This window comes from Tursiops truncatus, chromosome 2 (genome assembly GCF_011762595.2).
Source record: "Tursiops truncatus isolate mTurTru1 chromosome 2, mTurTru1.mat.Y, whole genome shotgun sequence".
Lineage (NCBI taxonomy): Eukaryota > Metazoa > Chordata > Mammalia > Artiodactyla > Delphinidae > Tursiops > Tursiops truncatus.
This window is the reverse complement of record NC_047035.1, coordinates 83,903,960-83,917,480: the sequence shown is the minus strand read 5'-3', so window position 1 is coordinate 83,917,480 and position 13,521 is coordinate 83,903,960. Positions and strand designations below refer to the sequence as shown.

The 13,521-nt window shown below is 51.6% G+C and overlaps 1 protein-coding gene and 1 long non-coding RNA gene across 4 annotated transcripts in view; one reads left to right on the top strand and one right to left on the bottom strand.

Annotated features, from left to right (window-relative positions):
* LOC117311082 (uncharacterized) overlaps nucleotides 1-10,806 on the top strand; it is a 40,809-nt gene extending 30,003 nt beyond the window's left edge. Inside the window, exons 2-4 of the long non-coding RNA XR_012330058.1 lie at nucleotides 114-2,384; nucleotides 2,598-8,472; nucleotides 9,527-10,806. This is a non-coding gene — a long non-coding RNA (uncharacterized lncRNA). The remainder of the gene's footprint in view (nucleotides 1-113; nucleotides 2,385-2,597; nucleotides 8,473-9,526) is intronic.
* SPINT1 (serine peptidase inhibitor, Kunitz type 1) overlaps nucleotides 4,625-13,521 on the bottom strand; it is a 10,760-nt gene continuing 1,863 nt past the window's right edge. Inside the window, exons 2-10 of one of the 3 annotated variants that reach the window (XM_033851481.2) lie at nucleotides 8,880-9,007; nucleotides 8,510-8,648; nucleotides 8,230-8,400; nucleotides 8,027-8,053; nucleotides 7,563-7,688; nucleotides 7,398-7,448; nucleotides 6,231-6,401; nucleotides 5,959-6,006; nucleotides 4,625-5,524 (exon numbers count right to left, since the gene is read on the bottom strand). In XM_033851481.2, coding sequence (XP_033707372.1) covers nucleotides 5,313-5,524; nucleotides 5,959-6,006; nucleotides 6,231-6,401; nucleotides 7,398-7,448; nucleotides 7,563-7,688; nucleotides 8,027-8,053; nucleotides 8,230-8,400; nucleotides 8,510-8,648; nucleotides 8,880-9,007 — 1,073 coding nt within the window. In that variant the 3' untranslated portion in view covers nucleotides 4,625-5,312. The remainder of the gene's footprint in view (nucleotides 5,525-5,958; nucleotides 6,007-6,230; nucleotides 6,402-7,397; nucleotides 7,449-7,562; nucleotides 7,689-8,026; nucleotides 8,054-8,229; nucleotides 8,401-8,509; nucleotides 8,649-8,879; nucleotides 9,008-13,521) is intronic. The other 2 variants (XM_033851482.2, XM_073800754.1) reach the window with 2 other exon arrangements.

Below are 13,521 nucleotides of genomic sequence, written 5' to 3'. Positions count from 1 at the left end.
AGAAAATTTTTAAAATGCAGGTCAACAAAAAGAAGACAGTAAAAACCACCTGTAATTTTTTATTTTTGTTGCAGTATGAGGGCTTCTCACTGTTGTGCCCTCTCCCATTGCAGAGCACAGGCTCCGGACGCGCAGGCTCAGCGGCCATGGCTCACGGGGATCCTCCCGGACCGGGGCACGAACCCATATCCCCTGCATGGGCAGGCGGACTCTCAGCCACTTGCGCCACCAGAGAAGCCCAACCACCTGTAATTTTATCAACGACAAGAGAACACTGTGGACATTTGGGTAAATATCTTTTTCCAGTTTTGTGTAAAAAAAGTGGTTGTTTTTTAGCCTCGTGACAGGGGGCTTCTCAGTTTCCTTCCCAGTCTATTTTCTTGTTCTTCTTTGTTCTGGGCTCAGCTGATGGAACCCCAGGAGCTACTGCAGGTGGGGAAGGAGAGCCTGCGGGGGAGTCTGGGCCACTCCCAGGGCTGAAGCAGGCTTCCGGGTTTGGGGTTTCTAGGTGGTACATTTAACCACAACCCTTGGAGTGGGGTGTGGGGGGAGCTGAGCAGTGCCTTCCCAGGCTTCAGTCTAGCTGCGGTGGCCGTGGCGGGGAAGGAAGCGGTCTTGTGCTATAGGGCAAACCACTCCTCATTCAGGGCTTTTTGTTTAAGTGGGCAGGGGTGGGTTTGGGAGAAACAACCCAGTTTTTGTCCCTGTTTGTTTGAACTGTTGGGACCAATAGGTTTTGAATAAAACTGCCTGGAGGGCCCAGGCAAGCACCTAACCTTGGGAGTGGCAGGGTGGATGGGGAGAGTTAGAGCCTGAGGCGCTCAAGAGGACCTAAGACCTAAATTGCTGCAGGAATGTGGGCCCCCATTGCCAGTCTCCCAAATTTTCACAAGAAGCTAGAGATATGGGATTTAAAAAAAATAAACTTTCCTGACTCTTTAACTGTTAGTAACTAATTAAAGAAATTAAACTACTGTTTGGGTCACAGCCCAACTGGCTGCCAGCATGCAACCTTGCCAACTAGCCTTTACTGCACATCTACTGTGTACTTCACACAGGTTACTCTCCCTGATTTACTTGGTATGGCATCCTCTTCCTTCCCCTCTCCCTGTGTCGTGACCTCTAGTTGTGACCTCTATACTCCTTAAAGCCGAGTTTGGATTACCCCTTCCCCTGTCCCTCTGTTCAAATCCCCAAGTGCCCACCAATGTGATCTCTACCCACCAGCCTCCCAGCTTTTCCTCTCAAGGTCTGAGACAAGCTGAGCAGCTTGCTGGACCCCAGTCAAAACAAGACCCATGATCTCCCCTGCCCAGCTTTTGCTCACTATGATTTTGCTATGCCTGGAACACCCACACCCACCTGCTCATCTCATTTTATACCTCCTTCATGAAGCTCTTTCTTAATCTCCACGGCTTGATCAGCCTCTGTTTTATTCAACAGCCATTTGTGGGATACCTTGTATGCACAAGCAGATCCTAGCACAGTTGATACTGAGATAAATAAGACCCAGTCCCCATCCCTGCCCCCGAGGAGCCTTGTCCCTATGAGGGTAGACTTATGCTAACATGGGCCATATGTATGCAGCAGAGCTGTGAGAGAATGGAGAGGGCAGCTGTGAAACAGCGAAGGCTTTCTGAGCTGGATCACGAGGTAAGTAGGAGCCTTCCAGGGGGTAAAGAGGCATTTGAGGTGGAGGCAACTGCCTGTGCAAAGAAAGGAGGCATGACAGTTCTATTTATTTAGGTTGTGCCGGGTCTTTTTTTTTTTTTAATATTTATTTATTTGGCTGCATCGGGTCTTAGTTGCAGCACGCGGGGTCTTCGTTGCCGCGCATGGGCTTCTTTCTAGTTGTGGTGCGCAGGCTCTAGAGCACTCGGGCTCAGTAGTTGCAGCACGTGGGCTCTGGAGTTGTGGCGTGCGGGGCTCTCTAGTTGTGACATGGGGGCTCCAGAGCACGCAGGCTCAGTAGTGTGGCAGGCGGGCTCTCTAGGTGTGGCATGCGGGCTCTAGAGCATGCAGGCTTAGTTGCCCCACGCATGTGGGATCTTATTTCCCCGACCAGGGATCGAACCGGGGCCCCCTGCATTGGCAGCGCGGAGTCTCACCCACTGGACCACCAGGGAAGTCCTGGGAGGCATCAAAGTTCTGAGAAAGGGAGTCATTTGGCTGGGGATGGAGCAGAGAACAGCTGGGGACATCTCAGTAGTTTGGGGACCATATTGTTTTGTTACAGTATTTGCATTCCTTCCGCCTGCACTCCAGAGTGTAAGCTGCAGAAGAACAGGCACTGCGTCTCAGCTTTTATTGCTCCACACCGGACACCTGCCTGGGACTGTGTACTCTGGACCCAACCCTTGCAGCAAAGACAGCGCCCGGCAGTGGTGAGCGCGCCCCCTAGCGGCTCCTCCGCGCTCCCACCTCCTGTCACCCAGCTGACTCAGCCCTACCCTCCTCCCTCCCAGCAGCTCTTTCTAGGGAAGGCGCTTTGTCTGCCATCATCTCACTACATCTCCACCTCTCCCTAAGAGGAGGATGCTCCCTTTGGTCCAACAAACACTTATTAAGCTTTTATTATGTGTTGATTACTCTTCTAGGCATTGGGATACAGAATTGACCTCAGCCCGGAAGTGCTCATAGAGAACCACGGGATAATGAAGGTTGTTCCCGGTGCTGGGGAGACCAGAAGAGGAATAGAGCCCATTTCAAGCTTTGAAGGATGTATGAGTGGCTGGCAAGGTAGGAAGCAAAAATACTGTGTCTGGGAATTCCCTGGAAGTCCAGTGGTTAGGACTCTGTGCTCTCAGTGCCAAGGGCCTAGGTCCAATCCCTAGCTGGGGAACTAAAATCCCACAAGCTGCGTGTCTCGGCCAAAAAAAAAAAATACAGTGCCTGATGAAATAGGAATTGCCACAGCACCATAACGGGACCCACCCCCTGCCATCTACTCAGTTTATTGACCTACTACCATTTACTAAGGTCGTAGAGGGGGTGTGGGGTGCTGGAGACCCAGAGGTGACTTAAGATACCATCTGTGTCTCCAGGAGCCCACAACCCAGTGGGAAGACAGATAAGTAAATGGAAGGGAAAAGGGGGTGCTCTGTGCTGGGGTGCTCTGTGCTGAAGGTCCTGTTAGCAGACACAGGGATGTAGAGTAGGGAGTGCCCCCCAGCCGTGTGTATGCAGGAGGATTTCAGGAATGAGAACTCGAGTTTAGGTTGAAAGATGAGAAAGGGGGAGGTGGTCCAGGCTGAGTACAACAGGTACTAGAACACAAAGGTGTGAGAAAGTTACCCATCAAAAGGAGGCCCATCCTGGCTGCTAATAAGGTTCTGCTTCTTGATCTGAGTGCTTGGCTCCTGGGTGTGTTCAGTTACAGAAATTCATTGAGCCATGCACTTAGGACTCAAATATGGACATTCACCTAGGTTGCCCTTCAATCCTTTAAAAGTAGCCCCCAACCTCTCACACTGCCGTTTGATTTTTCTGTATAGCATTTATCACAATTTAAAAGTGTCTCTTTTGTAAGGCTAGACTCTGGAGCCATAATGTTAGGGTTTAAATCAGTCCTCCGGCACCAGCTCTAGGACCTTAGGAACTGAACTTTGCTGAGTCAGTTTCCTCACCTGTAAAATGAGGATAATAGTACCTTCATCCCAGGGTTGTGTGCTGAGGCAATCACTTGAGATATGTAAAGCACTTACATAGTACTTCCTATGTGCTTATCTTACAAAACCAAATTTCTAATGACTGGCGGTGCCTGGTACATAGGAGCTCAATAATTTGTTGAAGAAATGAAGAAATGGGGGCTTCCCGGCCGGTCCAGCAGTTAAGACTCTGTGCCTTGACTGTAGGGGGTGCAGGTTAGATCCCCGGTCGGGGAACTAAGATCCCACATGTCCTGTGATGCGGCCAAAAAAAAAAAAAAAAAAAAATTTTTTTTAAAAAGAAAATGAAGAAATGAATTAAAGGGATGATTTTTTTGGGGGGGGGGGCACCAAGAGGCAGGTAGCTCAAACAAATGCAGGCGTGTGTGTTGGAGAGAAGCACCTCAGCTAAAAGCTCCTTCCTCCTCTGCTCCTCAGAGACTGGGGAGCAACTATACTCCGGTAAAGAAGCAGAGGCTTCTGTGGGTGGCCACATGGGACCCCTGCACCCACACCAAAGGGAGCAGAGATAAGAACCAGGGTTCAGGGGACTTCCCTGGCGATCCAGTGTTTAGGGCTCCGTGCTTCCACTGCAGGGGTCCTGGGTTCCATACCTGGTCAGGGAACTAAGATTCCCAAATGCCGCGGAAAAAAAAGAACCAGGGTTCAAGCCTATGCACCCCCCCCACCCCCTCCCCCATCCTCAACTACACACTGCAGGCTCAAACCCGGAAGAAACGGTGCTCTGTGGCCTCCCTAGGCCCCCTATTCCCACGGCCCTTTCTCCCCTCCCCACCTCCTGGCGGTCAGACTTGGCACATCTCCTCACCCTCAGGGGCTGGGGCTAGGACAGTTTCGGGAAGGGCGGGAAAACCTGCTAAACAGGGTGACCAAAGCCTGAACCGGTAGGGCGGGGCAGTCCCATCTCCCCCTGCAGCTCTGTCCCTCTCCTGGCCCACACAGCAGAGGCAGGAGACTTACAGGACAAATCACTTTATTACACTGTGGGTGGACTGGGGCCGGTGGGAAGTAGGGGAGCAGCAGGGCCCTGGGGGGTGCCGAGGATCTGGCTGTGTGTGCCACAGGCCAGGCCAGGTTGGGGCTCACTCCGCGGGGAAGGGGAAGAGGCGGCAGCGGCCAGAGAGCCACTTTCCACTCCTCCCACCCACCCGGCACGGCATTAAATAAACAGAAAGCAGCTCTGTACAACACAGAATATACAGGGACGTCCTCCCCTGCACCCCAGCCCTGGACTTTGCAGGGTGGGAGGGCCAGCTCTGGAGGACGGGAGTTGGGGCCTCCAGCCTCTGATGCGACCCCAGGCCTCTTCTCAAGGTCGTGGGATGGGGGCAGGCAGCTCTGAACAGGAAGCAAAATTCCAACTTCCTCTGAAGTCCTAGGCAGATGGGTCCAACCATGCGTGGGACTCCTGGCTCAAAGGTTTTCTGCTCCTTGCAGACCCTTGAGCTTTCTCAGGAACAAGTAGCCTGAGCTTAGCTGAGACACCTCCAAGAGCGTCTGGAGCCCTGGCCCTGGAGGCAGATAGGCCTGGGAAACAGGCTGGAGGAGTCTGGTCCCAAAGTCTTCCTCAGCCCAGGCCTCTACCTTGGCAAGGAGGAAGCAGGGCCAGGTGAGAACTGGCTAGAGCCCTCTAGAGCCCCAGGCTCAGAGGGGTCGGGTTGTTTGGTAGTAGACCAGATGCTCCGTGTCCTCGGTGGTGGATACCTTGGAGCTGGTGGGGGTAGAGGGTGGGGGGTGGTGGTGGCGGTGTCTGTGGAAGCCCTTCCTCTGGTTCCTGAAGCAGCAGTAACCCAGGATGGCTACCACCACCACGATGCAGGTTCCCAGGAGCACTGCAATGGCCACCTCCACGGAGTCTGGAGGAAGAAGGAGCCGAATGAGGTGCTCCCAGGGCCTGCTCAGTTCTGACACCCACCCCAACTCTGTAAGGAAGGGTCAAGGCAAATGGATGCCGGGCGTGGACGGCCCTCGGGCATGTGAGCAGCTCAATCAGCTCTGTTGGGAGCTCGGTGAGAGGGATTCTGATGGGCTTCGGGTCTCGGCTCCAGGTTGCTCTACTTGCAGGTAGTGTGGGGGAAGGCCCGGGGTGCTGACGGCACACACACCTGGCATTCATTTTTATGCTTCTCTCCCTCACCCCTGGCAGATACCATAATTGATCGTGGCACTCTGTCCCTTCAGCCAACCTCAGGATCCTTCTCAGCACTGGCTTAGGCAGTCACAACCAATTGTGTGAGTTGATCCTTGAGTTGATACCTACTCAGTGGTGACAGGGCAGATGGGGGCTTACCTGTGTTGGGAATGGGGCTTTCCCGCCGCAGACCAAACACATCCTTCTCTACAAAATGATCAGGGCAGGGGTCGCGGAGAGACAAGTCAATACGAAGGGTTCAAAGACACAGCTGCTCTTCAGCAGTGCCCCAGACCCAGTGCCATCCTTTCCCACCCCTACTCCGGGTGCTCTGAGGACGAGGTGTGACCAGCCCAGGCCTTGGGACAGAGCCAAATGCTCTAGCTAAGCCTTTCCCCTCCCCATCTTCCGCCCCCCACTGCCCTGCTCACTGGAGATGCCACGACAGGACTCAAGGCACTGCTCCTCCTCCTCAAAGTTGTTCTTGTTGCCATAGCAACCACCATAGGTAAAGCGGGCGCAGCGTTCAGTGAACGGGTTGTAGTACCAGCGGGGGATGCTCTCCAAGCAGAGGCCCGTGTCTGGCAGGTCCACGCAGTGGCCTGGTGGGTAAGAAGCAGGCAAAGGGGTGAGTGTCCACGTGGCCTCCCTGCCACCACCAGGCTCCACATCGTTGCTGCCCACCACCTCCTGACCCTCCTCCTCATGTTGAGGATGGCTGTGACTCAGTGAGGGCCTGGGGCCCCAGAAATATCTGGCTCATCTAAAGTGTTGCAAGGAAGACAGAAGGGAGTAAGCTTGGGCCCAGAATCACCCTAGACTTGACTCATATATTTTTCAGTTTTCTTTCAGCATTCCCAATTCTATCAAGGTCTTGGTTTTCTCTCTAGCACTGGATAGTCTACCTTTTAACAAAGAAGGCTAAGGGTCTGAGCCTTGGCAGACAACAATGTCCAGCTAAAATTTATTACCACGTTTTATTATACTTATTTATTTATTCTTTTAAAATAAATTTATTTATTTTTATTTTTGGCTGCGTTGGGTCTTCGTTGTTGTGCGCGGGCTTTCTCTAGTTGCGGTGAGTGGGGGCTACTCTTCATTGCGGTGTGTGGGCTTCTCATTGCGGTGGCTTCTCTTGTTGTGGAGCACAGGCTCAGTAATTGTGGCGCACGGGCTTAATTGCTCCACGGCATGTGGGATCTTCCCAGACCAGGGATCGAACCCGTGTCCCCTGCATTGGCAGGCAGATTCTTAACCACTGTGCCACCAGGGAAGTCCCTATTATACTTATTTTAATAGTCAGTCTCAGATCGTGGCATATAATAGTGGCTTTTCATTTACGGTAGTGATATGAAATTTCCTTTTTAATACATTAAGTTAAATCAATAACATCTCAGTGATATGTAGGCATGGCTAAATTTCTGAACGTGTTAAGAGGATGTATGATGCTTGGGAAACATAGAAGGCAAGTCCAGGACACCCCCCGACCCAGCTTTCTGCCCACAGCCTGGTACACACAGCAGGCCTTTGGCCCATTGATGGGATGAGTGAGGATAGGAGTGCCAGCCCTGACCCAGGGGACCTGGGCAGGAGCTCACCTTTGTCCCTGGGGAAATGGATCTTCTGGAGTTTATCGAAGCCTCTGGTATCTGCAAAGATGAAAGATCAGAGGCGCAGACCTGACAAGGGTCTCCCAGAGGTGTGGGGTGAGTGGTCTGGACCTCCCCTGCTGCGCCCACCGCCCTCCATCCCCCAGGCCTCACATTTTTCACAGGTGGCCTCATCGGAGGCGTCGGGGCAGTCGGGAGTGTCATCACACTCCAGGAAGCTGTCGATGCAGCAGCCATCACTGCAGCGGAACTCGCTGGAGTGACAGGTGCCAGAGCACACTGGGTGGGGGCGGGACAGGGTGGACGGTGAGGTCAGGCTCAAGCAGCGGCCAACAAATACCAAGAGTCCATCATCTACTTGGCCCTCTCTACCCCAAGGTGGCATCATGACACAACCCCAGTTCCCTTTCCACCCCTGTCCCTTATACCCTCCTAACACAAAACGGGCAGAAGCTGATAGGAGGATCCTGGGCTACAAGGGCTGGGGCACTCGTGGGCCTTCATTCTGATGGTAGGAATGGGTTGTTGGGCCAGGGCAGTGTGGTCAGGGGCCTGGACTTGACAGAGGCTGGGGAGCTGGCAGGGGTGAGGGGAATAGGGACAGAAGCAAAGCCCACCTGGATGATGCCTTTCCACTGAGGGGCCTGGGAGAGAAAAACAGAGAAGTGAGAGGAGGCAGGGCCAGGCCCCAGCAGGGATGAGCTGATAGGGGGGCCCGGGGACGGGGGATTCCCACGCCTACCTCCCTGACCCGTGACGAGAGAACACCTACCCTGGGGGAATGTCACCTGAGCCCCAACACTGCTTCACAAAGGCCCACCTTGCACATTGCGGCAGGCGAGCTTGCACTCTTCTTCCCGAAGGTAGTTGTTCTTGTTGCCCAGACAACCTCCATAAACAAAACTCTTGCAGATCTGTTCTGTGGTGTCGTAGTACCAGCGGGGGAAGGAACCACGGCAGCGGCCCACCTTGCTGGATGCAAGGCAGTATTCTGGGGGAAGGAAAGCTGGTGAGGGAGCTCCGAGGGCCAATCAGCAGAGCCGGAGCAGGGTGCAGGGTGCGGGTGAGTCCTGGGTCTGCCTCCCCACCCCCTTCCTCACCTTCTGTCTGCTTGGGGGACAGCACAGTGACCGTGATGTTGGACGTGCTCTCTCGCTGGTCTGAACCGGCCACCGTCAGCTGGAACAGGTAGCTGCCTTCCTTGAGTCCCCACAGCTCCACCTGGTCTGGATCATTCCTCTAAACACAGGAGTGGCCATCAGGCTGGGACCCCTTGATGCCCCTGGTTGGCCCTAGGTCCTCCCAGTCAGCCCCCCTGCCCCACTGCGGGGAGCCGAGGGACTTGGTATTAAATGGATCCTCAGCTTCTATCCACCCCACCCCGTCTGGAGCCGCAGTTTGGCCTACAGCCCCAGAAAGGGGGCCCTGGAGAGCTGAGGTGGGGGTCAGGGAGCCAGCCCAGCATCGCACCTCTACCCTGACGTCTGTGTCACCCTGCAGTAGGCGCCAATCTGTGTTCTCCACACCCTTCAGCACCAGGGGTTCCTGTGGCTGTACCTTCAAGTCTGTGCCTTCCCAGGCCTTGGGGATCCGGGACCCTGGGAGGAAGGTGAGATAAGGTCAACTCTCACTGAAAGGACAGGATCTCTCCTAGAGTGGAGGGCTGGTGCCTTATGGGTCGCAACTAGACCAACCTAGGACTCGGCAGCCTGCCTGAGACACAGATGCGATTTCACAACTAAACCATTTTCTTGCCCTCTGTTTAGATATATCATACTTAAGACATTTTTATGTTGTAAAACCAACTTTCTGAAGCAAATAACTAAACAGCATTGCCATCTGATCCCATTTAGGAAAAAAAAATATATAGATAGATATATATATCAATATATATTGATATATATCTATATATATCAATATACATATACTATATATATACATATACGCTATATATATATATATCAATATATGCACGTATATTTGGAAGGGGGACTTTTCTTGTTTTCTACAATAAGCAGGTACTTGTGCTAATTCCTTTAAAAAGTTAAGAGTAACGATACTTTTGAAAAGCCAAATAAGTCAATGCGTAATTAACACCATCACCCCTCGCTCTGCAGCCCACATCACTGCTAAGAAGCCCATCCGGACAGAGACCTTGAGCAGAGCCCTGGGCAGCACCACGTCAAGCTTTGGTGTCCCATGATGATTGGCACAGGAGCAGGATGCCTCTGCCACCTCAGACAGACTCTGCCTCCAGTTACAAGGGGGCACAAGGCAACCATACCCTCCCCCAACCAGGGTCTTCAGAGCGGGTGTGGCCCTGCTGACATCTTGAGTTTGGACTTCTGGCCTCCAGAACTGTGAGACAGTACATTTCTAGTGTCTTCAGTCACCCAGGGTGTAGTAACATGGCACAGCAGCCTTAGGAAATGGACACACTGCCCTTGAGGGTACTACGGTCCAGTTAGGCAGGTAAGACCCAACAACAGGAAGCAAAATGGGAGAAAGACCCAACAAGATGAAGGGCTGTGTGATACATGTACAAGAAAAGGAAGTGGATGTTTAGAGAAGGGAAAGCCCACAGCAAGCTAGAGGAAAAAGGCAAGGCTTTGTGAAGAAGGGAGAAAGGATTTTTTGATCCTTTTGTTTTTATTTGTTTGGTTGTGGGGAAGAATGTTGGTGTTGTTGATGACAGCAGAAAACATGATGAGCCAAAGCAAGGAGTCGGGAATTTGTAAGACTGGTTAGGTGGACATTGAGGAGATCAGCTGGGCTGGATAGATCCTGCCACAACTGCATTCTCGTCCCTCTTTCCAGATGAGCAAATTGACACCAGAGAGGTTAAATGACTTGCCCAGGGTCGCTCAGTTTCAAAACGGCAGAGCTGGGGTTTGAACCCTGGTCTGATTCATGCTCTCTCCAAAACATCAAAACACCATGCTGCAGGCCATATGTGCTTAGAAGTGTGATTCTTTAAATAATCTTTATAGTCTTTGGGTTTTGTTTTTGTTTTTAGCTTAGGTAATACATGTACATGATGAAATATGCAAAAAATACAAAAGGGTAGTGAGAATTAAGTCCCTGATTCTTAAACCCCCAGGTTCCTCTCTCCAGAGGCATTCTCAATTACTAGTTTGGGTGTATGTGTATGTGTGAGTATCAAGAGAGAGTGTATAGAATATTCACAAGCATGGTAGTTCTTCATCTTGCTTTTCCCTTAATATATACTGGAAATCAGTCATAGCAATATATAAAGAACTTCTTCTTCCTTTTTTTTTTGTTGCATAGTACTTATTGTATGAATGCACCAAAATTTACAACACATTAACCAGTCCATCAGTCTAGTCTCTCTTGATGTAGGTCCTTCTTTCCTCCCTCCCTCCCTCCCTACTAAGAACTAACCCTTGCTACCTCAGGGTTTATTATTATGATTAAAACAGCACCACAGTATCCAATTATAGGATGTGTTGACAGACACTGAGCTTGTTTCCAATTCTTTGCTCTTATAAACAATGGTACAGTGACTGATTGCCTGGTAAGTTGTTTTACACAAGTTTAAGCATAGCCGCAAGATGAGTTCCTGCAAGTGGAGTCGTGTTGAGGGTTATATGCATTTACATTTTGGGTGGGTATTGCCCAACTGCCCTCCACAGAGGCTCTGCAGAGGGTTACATCAAGTTTAAGAGTTCAAAGAAGAGAAGGTAAAGAGATAAGAACAGCTGGTAGGAGGCTGAGTCACAGAGATTCCTCTTTGATGAGGCAGAGTAAGCAGAGCCAACAGGGAACTCTCAGAGGGTGGTCCCAGAGGTGAGAAGACCAGGACACACAGTGACAGCAAAGGGATGGGAGGGGAGAACTTCCACAGAGGAACACATCCGATGGTGCAGAGGGCTACGGGAATGAGAAAAGGGAACCTCGGTTGAGGGGAAGTAAGAGACCGGGAGAGCAGGAAAGTACCTGTTTGGAACCAAGCCCCAGCCCAGTGGCTTAAGGGCCCAACAGGGGCCATCCCCAGGCCCTGAGGTGAGAGGCCAAGCCAAGGGGGCAGTGAGCTGGGAGGAGCCCATTCCTCCCTCCTTGCATTTTTCAGAAAGTAATCAGCAGTCGCAAAGGGGAAAGGAGACAGACTACTTGGCAGTCTACTAGCAGAAAGATAGGCTAGCCCCACTGGCCCCCAGGGTGGAAGTGGCAAGCTGAGTGGCACGGCAGATCTTGGGCCAAATCAGCAATGTCCACCCACACACAGCTGGCCCTCTCCAAGCCCCAGCCCCCCAGGAGCAAGGGGCAGATGCCCTGCCCTACCACTACTCCCTTTTTCCCACCCCCAAGAGAGCAAAGGGCCAGAGTAGCAATAAAGCCAGCCCCTCCCCCAGCTGCCAGGCCTCAGGACTCTCAAGGGAAACACAGACTCCACCTTCTAAGCCACTCCTCCAACGGAAAGAGGGGGAAGGGGAGAGGAGGAAAGAGCAGGGTGCTCAGGAGGCCCCAGCAATCTGGACTGGCCTGGCCTGGCCTGGCCATAGGCAGGGAAAGGGGGAACAGATCAACCCACCCTGGGGAGGATTCTCCCCAGTAAATCAAAGGTTTTAGAAGCCCTGAGCACTTGCCCACTTTGCCTGCCTCGGTCTACCCTAGCCTAGCCTCCAGGATGCCACAGTGGCTTGACCCTCTTTGTACCCTCTTTGTACTTCCAACCTCTCTAATAGGACTCAGCTGAGAATGGACTCCTTGACATGCACATGGCATCCCCCACTCCCCAAAACGCTGCGTTGCCCTGAAATGGCCTGGGGCCCACACTAAGTCCAAGGTCTACCCAGCTCCCCACAGGTCCCAGGAAATCCCCACTCCATCCTGTCTTGTGCCAACCAGGCCAGTCAGGGGGTGGGGAGGTTTCCAGATGAGGAAGGCCCCATCCAGCTCAGCTTCCTGACCAGATCCCAGAGTTTCAGGCGCTAGCCCTACAGTGAGGGGTCCTGGCAGAACAGGGAGGGCAAGCAGCTCAGGTCAATTAGAGTCATCACCACCTACACTCTGCTGCTTCCTTGTGGCACAGGCTCAGGCCCTGGCCCAGTGGGACTCAGTGGCCCAGCCTGGCCCAGAGACAGTGTCCCCCTCCCGGAATCTCCACCCTACCTCTCCTCAGAGATCCAGAGCTATTGGAAGAATAGGGAGAAGAGGAAAGGCTGGAGAGGAAAGTCCCTTTTCTACTTTCCAGGACTGAGATCACCCAGCTCCACTCCAATCCTGGCGCCTGGGCTCCCCAGTCTCTGGTTCTGTTGTCCACTGAGCTGTCCTGGATCAGAGACAGGTTTACCAGAAAGGTGGTCTTGTGTGAGGAACAGCACAGGACTTTTGGAGGTCCTGCCTGGGGTTGAGTCCCAGGTCTCCCATTTGTGGGCAGTGTTATCCTGGGCAAATTATTATTATTATTTGTAATCATTGTTTGTATTTACGTCATATTGATTGTAACTTTTCCTCTTTCATTTTAATTGTACTTATTGGGCCCCCTCTCTTTTTTTTCTTGACGAGTCTGGCTAAAGATTTATCAATTTTGTTTCTCTTTTCAACAAACCAGCTCTTAGTTTCATTGATCTTTTCGATTGTTTTTTGGTCTCTATTTTATTTATTTCTGCTCTGATCTTTATTATTTCCTTCCTTCTGCTAATTTTTGCCTCTGCTCTTCTTTTTCTAATTCCTTTAGGTGGAAAGTTAGACTTTCCATTTGAGACTTCTCTTGCTTCATTAGGTAGGCCTGTATTGCTATAAACTTCCTTCTTAGAACTACTTTTGCTGTGTCCCACAGATTTGGGAAAGCTGTATTTCTATTTTCATTCATCTCAAGGTATTTTTTTGATATCCTCTTTGATATCTTCATTGACCCATTACTTTTTTTTTTCGCATGTTTATTGGAGTATAATTGCTTTACAATGGTGTTAGTTTCTGCTTTATAACAAAGTGAATCAGTTATACATATGTTCCCATACCTCTTCCCTCTTGCGTCTCCCTCCTTCCCACCCTCCCTATCCCATCCCTCCAGGCGGTCACAAAGCACTGAGCTGATCTCCCTGTGCTATGCGGCTGCTTTCCACTAGCTATCTACCTTACATTTGGT